The sequence below is a fragment of the Podarcis pityusensis genome, assembly GCF_964106645.2.
Source record: "Podarcis pityusensis genome assembly, chromosome: 11".
In the NCBI taxonomy this organism is placed as follows: domain Eukaryota; kingdom Metazoa; phylum Chordata; class Lepidosauria; order Squamata; family Lacertidae; genus Podarcis; species Podarcis pityusensis.
This window is the reverse complement of record NC_138036.1, coordinates 12469876-12489676: the sequence shown is the minus strand read 5'-3', so window position 1 is coordinate 12489676 and position 19801 is coordinate 12469876. Positions and strand designations below refer to the sequence as shown.

At 43.5% G+C, this 19801-nt stretch overlaps 1 protein-coding gene across 4 annotated transcripts in view; it reads right to left on the bottom strand.

The window, feature by feature from the left end:
* DCC (DCC netrin 1 receptor) overlaps positions 1 to 19801 on the bottom strand; it is a 964956-nt gene that overhangs the window by 64289 nt on the left and 880866 nt on the right. For all 4 annotated transcript variants that reach the window (XM_080973386.1, XM_080973387.1, XM_080973388.1 and 1 more), the window contains exon 21: positions 13214 to 13246. In XM_080973386.1, the coding sequence (XP_080829512.1) occupies positions 13214 to 13246 (33 nt within the window). The remainder of the gene's footprint in view (positions 1 to 13213; positions 13247 to 19801) is intronic.

The window sequence follows — 19801 nt, the reverse complement described above, 5'->3', positions numbered from 1 at the left end:
ATTCCTCCAAGGTTAGGATTGGACATATGAATAGCACTGAAAAATTATTCCAACAGCACCAACGTCTTGGCATATTTTACTCAGTAGTAAGTCCCACTATGGCCAATGAGGCTTACTCACAGATAAATGTACACTGGATGGCAGCCTAAAGCTATATTAATCTTCTGATCTCCTGAATCTTCTGGCACTTGCTGCAAGTCCCCCCCCCCCCTTCAAAAAAAAAAGACCACAATTGGACCACTGACATCCAATTATATCTTATTATCTCCACATCCCGCTGAGTATTCTCCCTACAGGAAAAATGTTTCATAAAAATCAGAGGTGAAGCAGGAGGAGGGGAACTCTTTTGAGAGAATAGGCAAATATGTATCGGTTCAAAATCATCTCTCACTCTTGCTTTCTCAGTCTCTCTCACTCTTAAAAAAGGCTTTGAAATCCATCTGAATTTCTCTTCACTGCGCGGCAGCTGTGATCCAGGGAAAGGTAAAAAAATAAAATAAAAAATGAGGCATCTTTCTGCTATTACAGCATTGAAAGAGGGGTCTGTCTGCCTGCTGGCATTAAGCAATAGATGTAACTTTCAGTTACATCTTACCAGCTGGGAGAAAGCACCGCAACAAGCAAAACCAGACAATTTCTGGTGTTCGGCCAAACAGTGTTGAGCAGAGGCAGTTTCTGCTTCAAACAGCCAAGCAGCAACATAACTGCTGTAATCCAAACACAGCACAGGTTGAATTACATTTTTGTTTGGAAAAAGAGAGAGTAAAAATTGGAATACCCAGGCAACGCTTCAACTGCCTTACAAATGCTATTTCCTTGAAAACTCAGACAATTAGCACTCTGTTTATTCATGAGATTAAACGCAGCGAGGTGTAAAATGGCAGGTGTCCTGTCAAACGCGACACATTAATTCCTCGGCCAGAGAAGGCTCGGCATTTTGAACTCAACAGGATGGGTTTCACGTTTCTGCTGTTTGCCTTCCACGGAACAGAGGAGGCAACCATTTCTGAAGTTTGAAGCATATGGTTCTGGTTTTCAGCCTGGAAGGTCTGCACAGTGGTGCCAGTCAACTGGAGGATTATGAGTCTCTTTCCAGCAGGTCCCTTCTCACTCTACAGTTCTACGGTTCTGTGATTCTAATACACCCTGCAGGCTGCTGAAAGACAAAACTGGGGAGTTTCTGAGGAATCCCCCTACAATTCCCCCATTTGCTTTAAATCCCCCCCCTTTTCTGTGACTCTTCACATCCATTTGTACTTTCTAGCACCACCCTGCAGAGCCCAGTCCCACAATAGAGGAAAAAGTCATCTGGTTGTCTAGACCAGGGGTGTCCAACAGGTTGATTCCTGTGTAATAGCAGTCGACTGCAGGCTCATTTTTCCCTCCGTGGGGGAACTTTGGTTTGGTTTGCTCCCCCCCCCCAAAAAAAAAACAACTTTGCAGGAAAACCTTTTTAAAACCTTTTAAAAAAAAATAGTTTTCCAATATACCTCCAGTAATAGCCAAATTATAGCAATAACAATTTGGAAGGCATGGTTGGTTTCTTAGGCAACTGAGTGACTTCTTCCTGCATCCTGGTACTTTCAGCACAGTGCTGAAAGGGACAAAACAGCCACCATCACTGTGCTGGCAAAAGATCAGAAAAGAAATAAATATCAGGGTGGTTTTCTTGGAGGAGGGAACATGCCGGACAGTGCAAGGGGCAAACGTTATGGATCCCCAAACTGAGCCAAAGTGGAGACTGCATGTTTGCAGTTCTTGAGCAAGACTGTAAAGTTAAACATTATGGGTCGTGAGTTTTTCTCTGAGTAGGCCCATTGAATTTAATGGACCTAACTTGGATTTATCCATTATTTTCACAATTATTTTCATATCCATTATTTTCAATGAGTAGGGCTAGCAATGGACACAACCCTTAGGTCAGTGTAGTTTTACTCAGAGTAAACCCACTGAAATGAATAAGCAGAACTTCAGTCGGTTTACTCTGAGTAAAACTTAGTTGGATACCACCCTTTGCTTCAGCTCAGGTGTACAACAGATTATTCCCCCCCCCCCTTCAAACCAAGAGTCCCATCTAACATACGTTTGGGCTTCTCTAGAAACAATTCTCAGTTCTAATTTCCCAGGTTTTCCTGTTGTACAGTTGCTGTTGCTTAACTTTCTCCTCATCCTGCGCACAGTTTTCTTTTTCTTTAAGGGAATTAATTCCTCATTATATAATCGCTCTGAAACCAGTGCAAAGAAATGCAGAAATGCACTTTGGTATAATTATATAACCACCAAAGTAATTTCGTTATGAAAACAGCTGGCTTTGTATATATACACACTTCGTATATATAGGCAACCCAAACTCTGCAGAGACCTTGTGCTGGCCACCAGAGAAATACAACCATTTCATAAAGTATGCAGCAGCTAATAGCATGTAGAGCCACCTTGTAGCTTTCAGGAGAAGCAAATGAAGGGCTTTTGTTACTTGACCTAATTAAATTAGGTGCTGACATAAAATCAAATCAAATCAAGGACTGCATTTACTCAACACCTTTAGCCTGACACGGAAAACTGATTTAATAAACGGTGAATGGAAATCTACCTTGAAATGATTTAAGGGCCCTCTTTTGGCCTTGTCCAGCTGGTTTCAAAAATAGTCCTGGCTTCAAGTGTAGGAGTTCCATAAATTTATTTCTTTACAACTTAGCTTCCTCCTATTTTGCACTTAACAGCAAAATGTGGGCTGTGCTGGAGCAGGAAGTAAAAATGCAGTTAGGCTTGAGTGAGAAATGGGGAAAGAGGAACAAAAGGCAGAGGCACTCTGTGCATGCCTGTGTTCTGGTTACCAGATTTTTTTCAATGAATCTGGGGAAACTTGTTTTTTGAAGCTGAGTAGCAACAGGGAGTCAGCAGTGGGGTTGGTGAGACAAATGACCCTGGGCCCAAGCACACATGCATACTGTCAAAGGTCAAAGCCCTTCTTTCACACCCTGTGAAACATAAATGCACAGAGTTTTTAAATAACTGGACAATGGCGCGCTGCCCACCCGTGACTCCCGAGCCTTCCCCGAACTCCTTCCCCCTTTGTTTTGACAGATCAGGGGAGGCTCGGGAGTCACAGGCAGGTGGCTGTTGCCCAGGAGGGGCCAGCCTGGTAGTGCAGTTGGCTCTGGCTGGCTTCAGGAGCTGCTCACTGCCATGGCGCAGGAAAAATGGCGGACGCCGCGGCAGCGAGCAGCTCCTGAAGCCAGCCAGAGCCAACTGCGCTACCAGGCTGGCTCCGGGCTGCTGAGGCTGCCGCTGCCACGTTTCCTGGGGACAGATTTGCAAATCTGGGGACTTTGGGGGATGGAATTTGTCTGGGGACAGATTTGGAAATCCGGGGACTGTCCCCGGGAACCGGGGACATCTGGTAACCCTATTCTATGGAGGAGTGAACATGGAAATGTGAAGGAAGCATCTAGGGACCTGCTGGAACATTCGAGTCATAGGAAGCACATCTGGGGACATCTGAGCTGTACACAATCAATGGCTATCACTAAGGAGAAAGAGGAAGAAGCAGAGAGGTCCGCTCAGAGTGTGGGTGTGTCAATCATTTTGAGCCTGGACTACCAACCCACTATGGACTACAAGATGGTTCTATGGGATCCTAGGCTGACAAGGAGGGATGTCAGAGAATTCCATTTGAAATGAAAATGGGGGTGGAAATTCCTACAGTTTGTATGTTTGTTCATGGTCAGGGATGGAAATCACGCAAGCAAATATGGGTAGCGCCTGTTATCCTTTTTAAGTCTGCATTTTTTTTAAAAAAAACTTTTCATTCCACTGAAATGCAATTAAATTAATCATGTAATTAATTACGTAAGCTGCAGCAATAGCAGATAGCAAGATGAACAATGTAGGTTTTAGCAGAAGCCAAACTACAGGGGAGCAGAAACAGAACTGATTGCAACAAACCTAGGATGGGACAGAAATCTCCGCTGCTTTGCATCCCTACTGCAGGTCACTGCTGCAACCTCCAATCTTAACTATCTTGGGACTGTAAGGAATAGCTCTTCTTCTTGTGTGAAGTCATTTGCATATGCCATTCAAATAAAGCTCTTGCTAAACTATAACGTCGCTTGTTCTGATTTGCACAAAAAGTCCAGCAAGCTCCAGCAAGTCCAAAAGCTCCATGGACCAGCTAAAAGGGGATACAGAAGTTTTGTAAGAGCTTCCAGATCAAACTTCCAGCACCTAACGAATAATCTCCTAAAATTAAATTTCTACACAAGTTACCTGCACTGCTCCATGCTGTTATGTGCTTCCTTGCTTCCCAAGAGTAGCAATGAGTTCCAAGGGTACCTGTTTTCTTTTGGAAGACGAGTACACTGGAGGTTTATGGCGTTTGTAATATCTGGTTTTATTTTCAAATAAGTTGAGCATAGGTGGTCTGCTACAACACACCACATCTGCTGCCCTAGATTAGATCCCAGAGCAGGATTTGGGGAGAAATTTACTTCAGTTTTCATTTTCAACCTACCTTACTTCACACTTGTCAAAAGCAATAAGTGGACTGAAGCAAAGCTATCCTCTGAAATTTGCACTTGCAAATTTGGCAGTGCACTTCACCACCAAAAAATGTTTGCAAAAATATTAGGGAAAATAACATATAGAGTACATATGGGGAAATTGCTGGCATTAACGTGTATATAAAGAAAAATGTGCGCTAAAGTGCTGGCAGTTTTTGTAAGGACTTTTTAAAATAAAAAAACCCCCAGGGGTCATGTCAGTTCTGAACTGAACCGTAGCCCATCATCTGACTGCTGCATTTTGAAATCAGTCCTAGATATCATTTGGAGAACCCGACTGTTGTTTTTCACAATGTTTTATAAAGAGTCCTCTGCATCAACATTTCTCTGCATGCATGTATTATTTTAATGCATGCTTATAAAAAAGGGAAGCTGATGGAAGCTATCCATAAAGTTTTGCTGAATGCCTGCAGCAGAAAAAGGAAGGTGTGATCATTTACCTTATTAGGTTACCTTATGTTTCCTTGGCTCCCAGAGCTTTCCCCAGAGAACCAGTCAAAATGAGGCAACACATGTTTTCTGGACAACAAACGGCACTGCTGTGAGCATATGAGGCCTGGTTACAGCCCCCAACTCCTTGAAGAGGAAGGCATATTGCAGCATACAAACACATTTTCTGCCAAACCCATCAGTAACCTCTGCCACTTCCCATTTAATTTCTTTGGTTCCCACAGTGCAAGGAGAATGAACAAATGGAAGGGAGTGTGGGTGGGAGGAGAGGAGATTTGTTTTATTATTACATACTGGGAGCTAATGTCTTGTTGACCAAAGTGAGGTTACTGCCACATACACAATCTAATTTGAATCTAGCATGTTTATTTATTTCTCCACATGAAATAAAGTAGTATGAGCTTTCTCAGACTGGGTCAAGTCCTAAAGGGACTTCGTTCTTTTCTATCCTGATTCAAACACATTCAAAGGAAAAAGATGTGCCCAAATTCACAGGTGAGCCTCTGGGGTTGTAACACGGCAGCCTATTGCAGCCCACTTCTATTCCCCAGACACTGAATGGGGAAACTGGGGGACCAGTGGGGCATGCTGGGGAAAAACCAAACAAACGATTGATCTGGTCACATTTGTCAGCAGGTAAATTTAACCACTTCCCATTAGTAAATGGGATTTGCTGTGGAAAGGATTCATCTAGTAATACAATCAAGATCTTGGGCAACTAAGGCAGTACTTTGTCTTTCCAAAAATCACCCCAATTCTGGCGAACCAGGAGTCAGCAAACAAGCACCACACCTGAGATACAGCAATAATCTTGAAGCTTGATTTGGAAGTTTTCACTGATCAAACCACCCTGCTGCTAAAAGGAATCACATGCCACCTTCTTTGCAAGGACACTAAACCAGAAAGCTCAGTTCTAAGAGTAGTTTGTTGCTTGGCTAACCTTGTTACTGCAATCCTACTCAGAGCAACTGAACGCCAGGACTGTAAAAGCATCCCTGACCACTTGCCATGATGGCTGGGGCTAATGGAATCTACACTGCTCAGTTATAGCGTTAAAATGCATTATAAAAATGTGACACCAGAGCGGCAATACATTGGCAATGGGAAATTACATTGAGAGATATATAGCTTTTTTATAGCCTTCAATAGCATTTTTACAGATCAGTGTAGATCCAGCCCAACAATATCTGGAGGCCACATGCTCTCCATCCTTGATGCAGAAAAGTGGTACCCTCTTTCCCTCTCCTTTTTGCTACATCCTACCTTTTCTATTTCTATTTTTTTGGTGGTGCTCTATACTCCATCCATCCTTTTCTGCTGGTGGAGGCTGGGAAAACGAGAGCAGGTTGGACTCTGAAGCATGGTCGTCAGTTAATAGCAGTTACCAGTGCATAGCCTGCCTTGCTGCCTGAAGGAACTGCTCTGGCTCCTGTTATTGCTTGAGCTTTTCAATCCAGTGAGCATTTTTAATGTAATCTTTTTATAGAATTCTACAGGCTATGCCCATTAAGTAGAACAAGCCCCCAACAACAACAGAAGCAATGGGCTTGGCGTCATGACGATGGGATTTAGGGTGTGTGGGTGGGTGGGTGGGGAGAGAGAGAGAGAGAGAGAGAGAGAGAGAGAGAGACTTACTTTAATGATTTATAAACAACAAGGCACATCCAAGGCTGTAACAAGAATATTCAATGGAGGGTCTTCCCCCCCCTTTTTTGTCTTTGCTTGGTTTGGCAGAGAAATAAAGTAGCAGGCAGAAAGCACATGATGTGCTTATAGCTCAAATCTTTTCCCACAACAATTCCACTCCTACCTTAATGTGGGGGAGGAAATGCAAGGAAACTCTGAATGAGAGATGGAAGAGTCATGGTCAAGATGCATGGAAGCTATAGGCAAGGAAAATCTCAGTTGTAAGCGAGGGTATAGTCAGGCTTTGCTAATCAGCTACCCTCGAAATGTTGGAAGGCCTTTTCCAACTATAGAGCCCTTTTGCTCCCCTCCAGAAAATGAAAAGAGCCATTCATTCTGTTCATTTGTATGAGGCAGGAAACAACGGTTCTGAAATGACACTCAGGGCGCTTCTGGGCTGCCGCAATTTTCAGTCACGTGCCAGCAAATTCAGGTTGTGCAGTTAAAGTGGATTTGAAGCTCTCGCAAACAAGCCTGCTTCTTCCGAAAACCAGACTTGTTTGCAACAGGGAATGCAATAAGAAAAGGAACTGGAAAGTGCAGGATAACAACTGATCACTGCAGCATCATATAACCTCCCTGCACACAAATTGAAATGAATGCCCTACAAACAGCATCTAAACTCCCTGCAAATTTTGTCCAAACAGGTCAGGATGAATGCGCAGGAAGCAGCCTTTGCCTCTGGTACTACATTCTTTGTAAGGAGATGTATGGGGAGGAAGAGCCTTAGATTAGACAAATTAGCGGAGGAAAAGCTGTCCGAAGCTCCTGTGAGTTGATAGCAATGGGCAAGTTCCTTCTACTTCCCTTCCCAAAGCATGGTGATTGGAAATGTGAAAACTGAGAGTTCTGGCAAGATATGCCTTGTTTGGGAGCTAGAGCAGTCAGGCACAACACTACAAGCTCCCCACATCCCTTCCTTCCTTCCTTCCTTCCTTCCTTCCTTCCTTCCTTCCTTGAGCTTTCCCTTCAACGGAGAACTTCTCTGGGGTTTTTAATGGACCTTGAGACTGTCTGACTCTCTCTGCATCCTCTGAATGTCTAAGGCACTACTTTGGGGAAAGTTTTGCTTCACTTGGTGCAAAGCCTAAATCACTCCAAAGGAGTCTGCATTTGGTGTCGAATTCAGCATTCAATGGAAGCTGGGGCACATCCTTAACAGCTATAAAGAACCTTCTAGCTGGGGTGCAGTACATCTCTGAGTACTAGCTGTTGGGGAACATTGGAGGTGAAGGGCTGTGGCTTCCATGCCCTTTTAGCTGTCTTCCAAGGGGCACCTGATTGGCTGCTGTGAAAAAGAGGATGAGATAGATAGTCCTTGGTATGCCCCCACTCTTCTTTGTACGCTCACTGTAATTAACACAATGCCCCAATATTTTCTATGCAAGTCCACTTGCTCAGTTCTGTGTGTTATGAATCCCATTTTAGCCACCTTCCTACTTGTTCTTACATCTGAGCCTCTGCTCTGTTTTGTTTGAGGCCTTGTCTATACATATAGTAGAGTGAGGTTGCAGGATACAGTCCTGACGTGATAGGATGGGGCTGCACCACCAGTTCAGATTGCAGGTGGGGTATAGTTTTGGCTGCTCTTCCATGCAAAAAACAACAACACAAAAACAAAAAACTCAACAAAGCCTACACAACAGAACTCACCACAAGTAGAAAGGGAACCCAACAGGGGTCTCAGCCTTTTGCCTCATGTGCTGGCTTTCTGTGTGCATGCTTTTTAACCCAAGGAAGCATTCAAAATTAGCTCCTCTACTGAAAATCAGAAGTGGTGCAGCTCATTCAACCACCTCCTTATCCAGCGGTTCTCAACCTGTGGGTCCCCAGATGTTGATGGACTACATCACCCATCATCCCTGAGCTCTGGCCTTGCTAGCGAGGGGTGATGGGAGTTGTACTTCAACAACATCTGGGGACCCACAGGTTGAGAAAGGCTGTCCTTATCTCTCCCCACCCCACCATTCTGCTGCACGAGTAGATCAGGCTACATTCATCAGTGCAACGGCAAAGTCCTTTTTCACCTTTCCCTTATCCTTCAGGTCCCTTTTCAGGAACAGGATTTATAAACCACTTAATCCTCCACACCTCTATGAAGATTACATAAAATAAACGTCAAAATTACCGAGAGAACCAGGTGTTAAGAACAAGGTAAAAACTGGGTGTGGGAGTGGGGCTCTGGGCACCCCAACTTTTCAAGGAGGGGATCCTCAAAATTCTGTAGCAGCCATGCACACATGCTGCACGTTGTGTTCACCTCAGTAATGCATGCCGTGCAGCGTGCTTACATCACTCACGTGTGCCACACAGTGTGTGCATGACCTGTCAGCCGGCCCCATCATGTGCATGAGTGACATCAGCATGCCCCATGGCATGCGTGCATGTTGTGTGGCTCCAGCCCCCTTAATCGTGGGGGCAAGCCGATATGCTTACAAGGCAGCCATTTTTAAACAAAACAAAACAAAACCATAATTTAAAAACATGTGTCTTACAAAATAAAATGTGATACCAAAAATACCTGTCAGCTTTGCATATCTAGGTAGCTCTTGTCTTAAGCATTTGCTTTTATCAAATGATATCACAACGAATTCAAGAAAGGGAATAAATATTTATTATTCCTGATACTTCTTACGAGAGCGCTGTATTATGACACTTAAAAAGAACACCTTAAAATATCCATGGTCTTTTAACTCTAAGCTGTACTACAACATGAAACAATGCCTCGCAAAGCAGCAATAATTGCCCAGAAAACCTCCATTTTTCAAGCACATTCCCATTGTTCTTTTCACATTTCACTTTTCCAAATCTCAATTTATTATTCTGATACCACGTAGGCAGGGAAATTAGCAGTGCTGTCACCCGAATGATAAAGAGCCCTGCCTTTGATTCTATTTGTGTTTACTCGGAATCGCTACAAGGTATGTAAGGAAAATGGCATCTACTTTATGTTCCAGAATGTCTATTAAGATCAAACACATTCGATTGTTTACTTTGCCCATTTATAACGGAATGCTAAAGTTGGAGAGAACAGTTTGTTACGCTGCATGACTTTCCAGCAAAAACAAATTAATTCCAAGGCTTTTGCCTCATGGAGAAATGCCATCCAGAAGTTCTCTTGAGTTACTCGTTTTATTCAGTGGCAGTGTGAAGTGACAGCTACGGGCTATTATTTTAGTAGAAATGTTTATATTACTTAGCGTGCATTAACGCCTAGGAAATATGAGTGTAAAGGACATCATTGTTAGGGGCTGCAGCAAAGCTTTTCAGGTTAGGGCTGGGCAATAAATTGGATTTTGCTTGCGATTTAATGAGAAACTTCCTAATCTGCACTTCTCAGACCAATAGATTAACTGAAACACAGTTGTTCTTAGAAATTTGCTTTTCCTTGAATTTTGCACTGTGGTTCCCCAATCAGTCTGTACAAAAATGCATATATGAGGAGGAAGCGTGCATAGAGGCATATATATTAGTGAAAACAGCATGTAAAATGCACTATATTAGGGGAAATGGTTGCAAAAGTATGCATCAGTCAAAACTGCATCCAGAAAGGTGATTAGAAGAAATTCACACTAAAATGCTCATATTTTCCATGAGGATTTTTCTTTTAAAAATGCAAATTGTGACAGAAGTGTGAAAGCCTGAAGTATAGATTTTAAAAAATGAGAAACAGAGAGAAATGTATAGATTCATCCATCCTTAGTTCGGGCCCACATAAAATCTGGGGCTTATAATGTTTACTTTCAAAGAAGAGGTGAGCACCATGAGACTCCAGAATTAACCTCTAGCTTGGATTGAAATCTAAGGTGGAGGAAAATCCCCAACCTACTCACCCACCCAGACCTCAAATGTCTGGGCCACCTATCCCCATTCCCTTTAAACAACCCTTATCCTACTGGGCAGTAGCAACAGATGTTTTCTGTGGGAATTGGGGTGGTGATCTGTCCCTTCCTGCCCCACTCTGGTGCACTGGTAGTGTAGCAGGCAGAAATGTCCTGATGGAAACCTACATACCCTGCAAGGAAGATGGATGAGTTTCAAAGTCAGGGTGGTTTGGAAATGAACAAGAGCTATTTAAGGATTCTGTCTTCTTGACTTATTTTCTGGGCAAATCTGATGTGGGATGGGGTAAGTCTGATAGCTGATAGAACAGTATTCCCCAGACTTGGAGTCCCCAGATATTCTTGGGCTACAAATCCCATTATTGTTGACCATTGGCTATGCTGTCCGGGGAAGGTGGAGGCTGTAGTCCAACGATCTAAAGGAATCTAAAGGTTGGAAAGGATGCACTAGGAGAAGAGTTTGTGCTGCATTTTCCATATTCATTTTTATTCATCCTCAAGAGCCTAAAAAGCGTTACTTAAGGAGAGAATGTGAAGAGAGAGCTTTCTTGGGGCTGTTGAGAGAGGAGTGGGTGGGAAGGACCTATGTTCAAGTTGCTATAATATTTTGTTTCTGGGGTGGAGTCTTATGGAGCAAAACGTGTTCTGTTTCCTGGTTATCACCCCCCAACATTTATATTTAAGACCAATCCATGTAGGGCCATGTTCTGGAAGCAGGGTCAGAGACTGCACATATTTCCATGGAAACTAGAGCATCATATGTAAGTAGGTAAAGGTAAGTAGGTAAAGGACCCCTGGACACTTAAGTCCAGTCAAAGGCGACTATGGGGTTGCGGCGCTCATCTTGCTTTCAGGTCGGGGAGCCGGCGTTTGTCCACAGACAGCTTTCCGGGTCATGTGGCCAGCATGACTAAACCGCTTCTGGCACGAGGGAACACCGTGATGGAAACCAGAGCGCACAGAAACACAGTTTACCTTCCTGCCACAGCGGTACCTATTTATCTACTTGCACTGGCATGCTTTCGAACTGCTAGGTTGGCAGAAGCTGGGACAGAGCAACGGGAGCTCACCCCATCGCGAGGATTCGAACCGCCAACCTTTTGATCGGCAAGCCCGAGAGGATCAGTGATTTAGATCACAGCGCCACTCTGTCCCTGTCATATGTAGTATATATAATGCACATGCACACCAAGGACACATTCAGACAAACATCACAGTGAGATTGTGCATACCCAGTCAGAGGCTGGGCCTACTGAGCATCCACACATGGCTATAATATTTACATAGGGCCTACACAGAATGTGCAAATGACAGATGCACACATCTGATTCAAAGACTGTGTGTGAGCTGTTGATCACAACTTATAGAGCTACATGGATCTTATGCACCTAGGCCTAATCCAAATGTTGACACTGGGCATCAGGTATGCCAAAAGGAAAACAGGCAAATCCAGAGAGGTGACATCTCTCAAAGTAAAATAATAAATAAAAATAAATATGTGTAGAATCATTTCCTCATCAAATATAAGGCCTAATTTTCACTATGTCCCAGAGTGACCAGTGCAACCAAAGTACATTAAATACAGTAGAACCTCTACTTACAACCGCCTCTACTTGGGCCCGATCCAAGTTGCGACCGCGGCAAACCCAGAAGTAAATGCTGGTTTTGCCGTGATTCGCGCACACGCAGAAGCGGCTTCTGCCATTTGCGCATGCGCAGAAGCGGCCGTCACAGTCTGCACCTGCGCAGAAGCACACTGCTGCCAAATGCACCTGCGCACAACGGTGCTTCTACCAGCGACCCGGATCGACTTACGGACGGACCTCCGGAACTGATTATGCCCATAAGTAGAGGTTCCACTGTACCAAGCTTGATGAAAGGAGAACCTATTCAAGTGGGGAAAAACAGAACCCTCAGGACATGAAACTGGTGTTATGGGATGTTTTCCCCATACATATCCAATGGGTGAATCAATAGAAGCCAACAGGCAAGCAAAGACAGCTATTTTCCTTTCCAAATGCCTGGAGAGACTCAGCCATTCCTCCCCACAAAAAAAAATGTAATTACCTAAAGTGATAATCAACTATTTCCCCCTTCATAGTAAACAAATGACTACAAGCATTTGGCTTGAAATGAAGAACAAACATCACAATGAGTTTAAAAATAGTAAGAAGAGGATAAAACGCTACCAACAATTATGCCTTGAAAAGTTGACTAAACCACCATCTTCCAACATGAGGGAGAAACTGATTTATGGATAGATAGATATAGTGGTTCTTACCATGAGGCTCCAGAACTTTAATCTATAACCCACAAAAGGGTGTAAGAGCAGCTTGGAAATTATGCCAACCTTAATTATACTTAATGTGAATTATTCAGAAGTGCAGCAGAGAGAGGAAAAAATTTATTTCATACAAAGGAGCCTGACATTTTAATTGGTCCTTCAGAAAAGAGACAAAACAATTTCCTCTCAAGAAAATTTACATCTTCCCCATCAAAACAGCAGCCTCAGCTGAGCAGAACTTCATTAACAAGATTAATTATCATGCCAGTGTCTGCCTCATCAGGTGTGCTGGCCAGGTGAAGAGCAGAACACAAAGGAAGGGGGGGCTGGCATCACACCTACAGCTTGGCGCTGATTTCAAGAGAAGACAGGACACAATAAGGCCATCTTACCTTGATCATTAGCCATTTTGTCAGGATGTTCCACTGCAAGGCAAAAACAACAACAAAACAACTGTCAGTCATTTTTTATCAGTAGGCACTTCGATGCATCAAATCAGCCATTTTGTTAGCTAACTTTCTTATCAAGTTGCAGACTCTCTGTTCTCCCCCCCTTTTTTTTTTTACTCTCCAGTCGATTGTATCAGAATATGACAGGGAAGATTTTGACATTATTCTTTAATTTCAGAATCATCTTGAGAGACGGAAAGTACAAGTGTCAGTCAGTTCTTCTGTATCTCATAACTAATGAAGTCAGATGTTGATTGTTGAAGGAGAATAAGAAGTCTCAGGTTGTCCCCACCCACAGCTCCCCTGATCTGGGGTATCATTAAGAAAGCTTAATTAAGAAGTGAGATTCAAGAAAAAGAAGAAGAAATGGTTTCTTTGAATAATTAGGCACAAACCCTCCTGCACACTGAAAGCTAGCTCGTCGTTTCATTTCAAAAGCGATTTTACATGCTTTTAAAATATAATGATCACATACAAAGGAAAGATGGGATTACAAGTGCTCCAGTTAAGTCTTCGGGATTTATAGACATTGCCAAGACTCTCAGGCTGCAGTGGCCTTCAGCTATTTATTTAAATAGTGCAGAGAACTCAGCTCAAGTTGAAATCTTACAGAATTCTGTACTGCTCTTCTATTGTTTCAGAATGTTTGGGAGAAATACTATGTTAGGAGTAACCAATGTGGTGATCTCTAGATGTTTTGGACTACAGAACCCATCATCCTTGGCTATTGGCTGTGGGCCTGGGGCTGATGGAAGTTGTAGTTGAAGCAATGATTCTTCAACATCAACTTCTCTGAACAGGTCATGTTGTGCAGGTGCCTGATTATCGTCTTCCAAAACAACTACTCTATTCTGAACTTAAAAATGGAAAGTGTAATGCTGGTGGTCAACAAAAGACTGTCTCAAGGCAAATTTTAAAAAACGTAGTATAAACACCAACAATTGGGAAACACTTGCCTGTGAGCACTCCAATTGGAGAACAGCCTTTACCAAAGGTGCCATGGGCTTTGAAGACACTCGAACTCAGGACGCAAGGGAGAAATGTACTAAGAGGAAGGTATGCTTGGCAAATCCACACCGTGATCAGCTCCTGCCCAGAAACCAATGTCCCCACTGTGGAAGGATGTGTGGATCCAGAATTGGCCTCCACAGTCACTTACGGACTCATTGTTAAAACTGTGTTTATGGAAGACAATCTTACTTGGCTACGAGGGATCGCAGAAGAAGAAGAAGAAGAAGAAGAAGAAGAAGAAGAAGAAGAAGAAGAAGAAGAATTCAACAACCCTGGAGGGCACCATGTTAGTTACTCCTGTGTTATGAAATGTCTGCCCAAGAAATATCATTGTGTAGATGCTTTGCATATCTAGCAGTTATGCATCAAAGGGGCACCAGAACATAAGCCCGAGTAGTTCAGTGGCATCTCATTCATCACCCAATTTCTCCTTTTTATACCCATTATCCAGTCATGCTCCTGCCCACACGCAGAGCCCACGCATAGTATCATCCTCTAGCTGACCACCCAACTGAGTCGTATGCCTTTTGGGGTAGGTCAGCTACCTACATGACTGAATCTTGCTTAAAGTATGAAGCAATTGAAACAGTTTGTGTTCAAAAGGTGACAAAATACTTTTCGTCTTCATAAATGAAGGCAAGTAATAAGGGATGGATACTGTTCTATCTGTCCATTCACTACTCAATCCAATCTTTATGTTGTCAAAGGTGTGACAAAACAAGCCAGTGGGTATAAGGAATCAAATCTCAAGTCTTTGCAGTTTTCTGATGGGGTGGCACTCTCACAAAATACGTTTATTGTGTTAAATCTGCCAAACATAAATATATAACCAATTCTCCATTAGGAGAACATCTGAGGCATAATGAGTGCTGCTGATTTGCTTTGGAATATGCTATTTTGGTATTCCAGCTCTCGGCTTGTTGGAGACAGAGAAGAGGATATATAAAAAATGAAAAGCATCTTTCTATTATAGCCATGGTGGAATTTGGGCAGTTCATGGAAAATTTTGGTTTACAAAACCAGAGGCAACACATCCTTGAATACAAAGGAAGCTGTATCTTTTAAAATTTAGTTGTATTAAATAAATTGGCAATGGTAAGTCTACTAATATCTCTTACTTATGACAACTAATTGACACCTCGCCATACGAAGGTGTCATGTACCATGTCAGACCACTGGGTTCATCTAGCTCAGTACAGTGGTACCTCAGGTTAAGTACTTAATTCGTTCCGAAGGTCCGTTCTTAACCTGAAACTGTTCTTAACCTGAAGCACCACTTTAGCTAATGGGGCCTCCTCCTGCTGCCGCGCCGCTGGAGCCCGATTTCTGTTCTCATCCTGAAGCAAAGTTCTTAACCTGAAGCACTATTTCTGGGTTAGCGGAGTGTGTAACCTGAAGCGTATGTAACCTGAAGCATATGTAACTCAAGGTACCGCTGTAGCGTCTACTCTGACAGGCAGCAGATCTGCAGGACATTGGATAGGACTCTCTCCCAGCCTGACCTGGAGATGCTGGGGATTGAACCAGGGACCCTCTGCATACAAAGCAGATGTTTATCACTGAGCTACACCCTTCCCCTACTCCTGAGCTATGCAACAGCACAGGGGACTCTTGGCTTCATATTCCAGCTGTGCGTTTCCTGAGGTTATCTGACTGGCCACTCTAGGAAACAGGATAGTGGACTAGATCAATATTTTCTCTGATCCTGCAGGACTCTGCACAAGTTCATGCAGGTTTTATGGATTTATGTTCTTGCTATTGCGCTAATGAACAACGACCCAACAAAATGTGATTGTGAGAAGAATTCTACTAAATATCTCTCTTGGTTTTGGTCGTTGAAAATCTTACAGTCCTGCTAGGTAAAGGTAAAGGACCCTTGGATGGTTAAGTCCAGTCAAAGGCGAGTATGGGGTTGCAGCGCTCGTCTCGCTTTCAGGCCGAGGGAGCCAGCGTTTGTCCACAGACTGCTTTCTGAGTCATGTGGTCAGCAGGACTAAACTGCATCTGGCGCAACGGAACACCGTGATGGAAACCAGAGCGCACAGAAACACCATTTACCTTCCTGCCACAGCGGCACCTATTTATCTACTTGTACTGGCATGCTTTCGAGCTGCTAGGTTACTCTGTCGCAGGGATTTGAACTGCCAACCTGCTGACTGGCAAGCCCAAGAGGATCAGTGGTTTAGACCACAGTGCCACCCGCGTCCCTACAGTCCTGCTAACCCATATTCAGCTCCTCTCCCCAAAATCCAGTTCTTGCTGCAAGGTGAGACCATATCTAGGACAGTATTCCCCAACCTGATGCCCTTCAGATGTTCTGGACTACAACTCTCATAACTGATCAACAACCATCTGTTCAAAACATCTGCAGGGCACTAGTGTGGAGAAGGCTGAACTTTATAAGGAAGTGTGTAGGAATAAACTGACCCTTTCCCTTCCACATTGAACCAAAGGACAGAAATCCTAGAGCATAATTTTGTAATGGGTTTCTTCACAGGTCTATACCTATGATTTATAATTAGGGCATCAAAAACAAATACAGTTTGTCAACATGCCCTGGCCAAAACCTTTATCTCAAGCATTTATGGCATTTGTAACTAAGCTTTTTTTTGCTTTTCATGTCCCTTCCACTGCTGTACTGCTAAGAGGATGTAACCCTTGTCATAAATAGCGCCATGAAATATTTCAGGGTTGCTTTGGTCTATGACATTGGTTCCTGGCAAGTTCTCTGTGACTCAGGGACGTAAGTTGGTTTCCCATTCCCACACTTGTCACCCCAGTGAAGCATTAGAGGGCACTGTAACGCTAAAAATTCTGCCTGATGTTGTCTCTTCAAAAAAGAGAGAGAGGGAGAGAAACACTCCACGATGACAATATCAGCAATTATAGAGCAGTTTTTCAAAAAAGAGAAAAGGATGATTGCAAATTTAACACCGTTGTCGATCATGTCCTGCAGAAAGCCCCAAATAAAGACCTTTCTTGTCTGTGTTAATAGGAGGGTAACGCCGATCAGAATTAACAAGCAAAGAGCAACCTCTCTCTTCCTCCCTCCCTACCCGACTGACACATATCAGTTCACATAATTTATACATCCTTCAAATTAAGGTTACGGATGCTCTCTCTATGTACTGTGATAGCAATGCATCTCCTAGGCAATTTCCAGAGGGTTAGTCTGTTAGTCGGCTGCCGTGAAAACAACAGAGTCTTCTGGCATCTTAAAGAGGAAGCGTTAGATCTCACTTTAGCAACACTTAGAGCAGACCCACTGAAATAAATGGACTCAAGTTGGTTATGACTTACCCAAGGCCATTGATTTCAACAGGTCTACTCTGAGTATGGCTTAGTCAGATGCAACCCTGGAAGAAAGATGATGGCATATACCGTATTTTTCTGTGTAGAAGATGGCCCCATGTATAAGACGTCCCCTATTTTGGGGGACTCCAAATTAAGAAAACACCCCCTCAGCACAACCCGTGTATAAGAGGAGCCCCAATTTTAAACCTAATTTTTTGGTAGGAAAAAACCCTAGTCTTATACATGGAAGAATACAGTACTTTTATGGAATGTAGTCCATGTCATCGGATGCATGAAGTATGTCCTTTTCATTTGGCAGGTGACACACACCTGGTTAGGAGTGGTGGATTGTCCATAGTGAGGTGAAAAGGAATGAAAGGAAAAAATACAGACTACGGGGGAACTGTGGGAAAACTGGGTAGAGCTCTTGGTAGCAGGTCCCCTTGATAATACTGGGGTGGGAGCAGTTTGACCACTATACCATATTGCCTTAAAAAATTGCCCCCAAAGTAGACATTATTATTATTATTATTATTAGAATTTTTATACCACCCTATACCCGGGGGTTTCAGGGCAGTTTGCAGAATAAAATCAAGATATAAAACCACAAAATACATAATAAAAATAAAAACAACCCATTAGCCCCCCCCCAAAAAAACCACATTTTAAAAGGGCATAGGATGTCAATCAGGGCAACCAAAGGCCTGGTTAAAAAGGAACATTTTTGCCTGGCGCTAAAGGTGTGTAATGAAGGCGCCAGGTGAACTTCCCTGAAGAGAGCATTCCACAGATGGGGAGCCACTGCAGAGGAGGTTCGTTTTCATGTCACCACCCTCCAAACATCTCAAGGAGGGGGCACACAAAGGAGGGCCTCAGAAGATGATCTCATGGTCCGGGTAGGTTCATATATGTGGTTGCTGGTAGATACTTAAACCTTGTGGATATTGATGTTTCACAGCCTTAACTTGTTACAGGATCTTAGCTAGACACAGTTGAATATAGCAGAGTATACGCAGACTTCCAGAAGCAATCAGTTGCAGACAGGTAGGATGAAGCAGCAACAAGATGCTGCTACCAGTAACTTGGTTACTTATAGGTGTTTATTATTTACAGCAGACTCTACAAGTTACTATATACAGGATACAGACACGGATCTTAACTCTCTCACTGAACAAACTCCAAACAACTCTCAGAACACCACATTGACCAACCAACTATCCAGCAAGGAAGGTCATGAGTCATCATGCCTATGTGGAGACCTTGACCAATAGCAGAGCTGTATCCAAGGTCCCATATGTCTAGGCAGAATAACTCCCTCTGCTCAGTCTTCTTGGCCTTTGGCCAACTTCTTAATTGCTTTGTGGGAAGCTGCATCAGATTAGCATGTAGTCAAAAATCCCAACAGTGGATGCCTGCCTGTACCCATTTGCATGAATTGAGACCTACTTGGTTCCTACTTGGATGAAAACACACCAGGAAAAGAAGAGACTGAGAGGAGATATGAAAGCCATTTTCAAATATCTTAAGGGCTGTCCCATGGAAGAGGGAGCATGCTTGTTTCCTCCTGCTCTTGAGGGTAGGACTCAAGGCAATGGCTTCAAGTGACAAGAGAGGAGATTCCGACAAAACATTTGGAAAAACTTTCTGACAGTAGGAACTGTTGGGCAGTGGAACAAACTCCCACAAGAGGTGGTAGACTCTCCTTCCTTAGAGGTTTTTAAGTTGGATGGCTATTTGCCATAGATGCCTTAGCTGAGGTTCCTGCTTGGCAGGAGGTTAAGACTATATGACTCTTGGGTTCCTTCCAACTCTAAAATTCTATGATTCTATGAAACTGGTCAGGGATTGGACATCATAGGAACGGTGGAGCCAGCCTGACCCTTCCAGAGAAAAAGAAGATAGTTCAGAATGACAACAGGGGTTTGAGGGAGGTCACAGCTCAGAGGCAGATGAGGGGGAAAACTGGGAAATCATGGGAGAGGAGGAAGAACCAGGAAGGCAACAGCTGAGGGACACAGTGTCTTTAGAAAGCATTTCAGACCCACCCTCTCCCAAAACCCAGCGAGCATTGAAAGTAGTAGAACAAAGGGCTCAGAAGCAAAGGGCCCTCAACGTCACCCATAGGGGAGAAGGTGATGAATGAGGAAGTGGGAGAAAGGGGGGTGGAGAGTCACTTGGGACAACGCCATTATTCCAAGAGTCTGCATTCCCAGGCCTTTCTCTGTG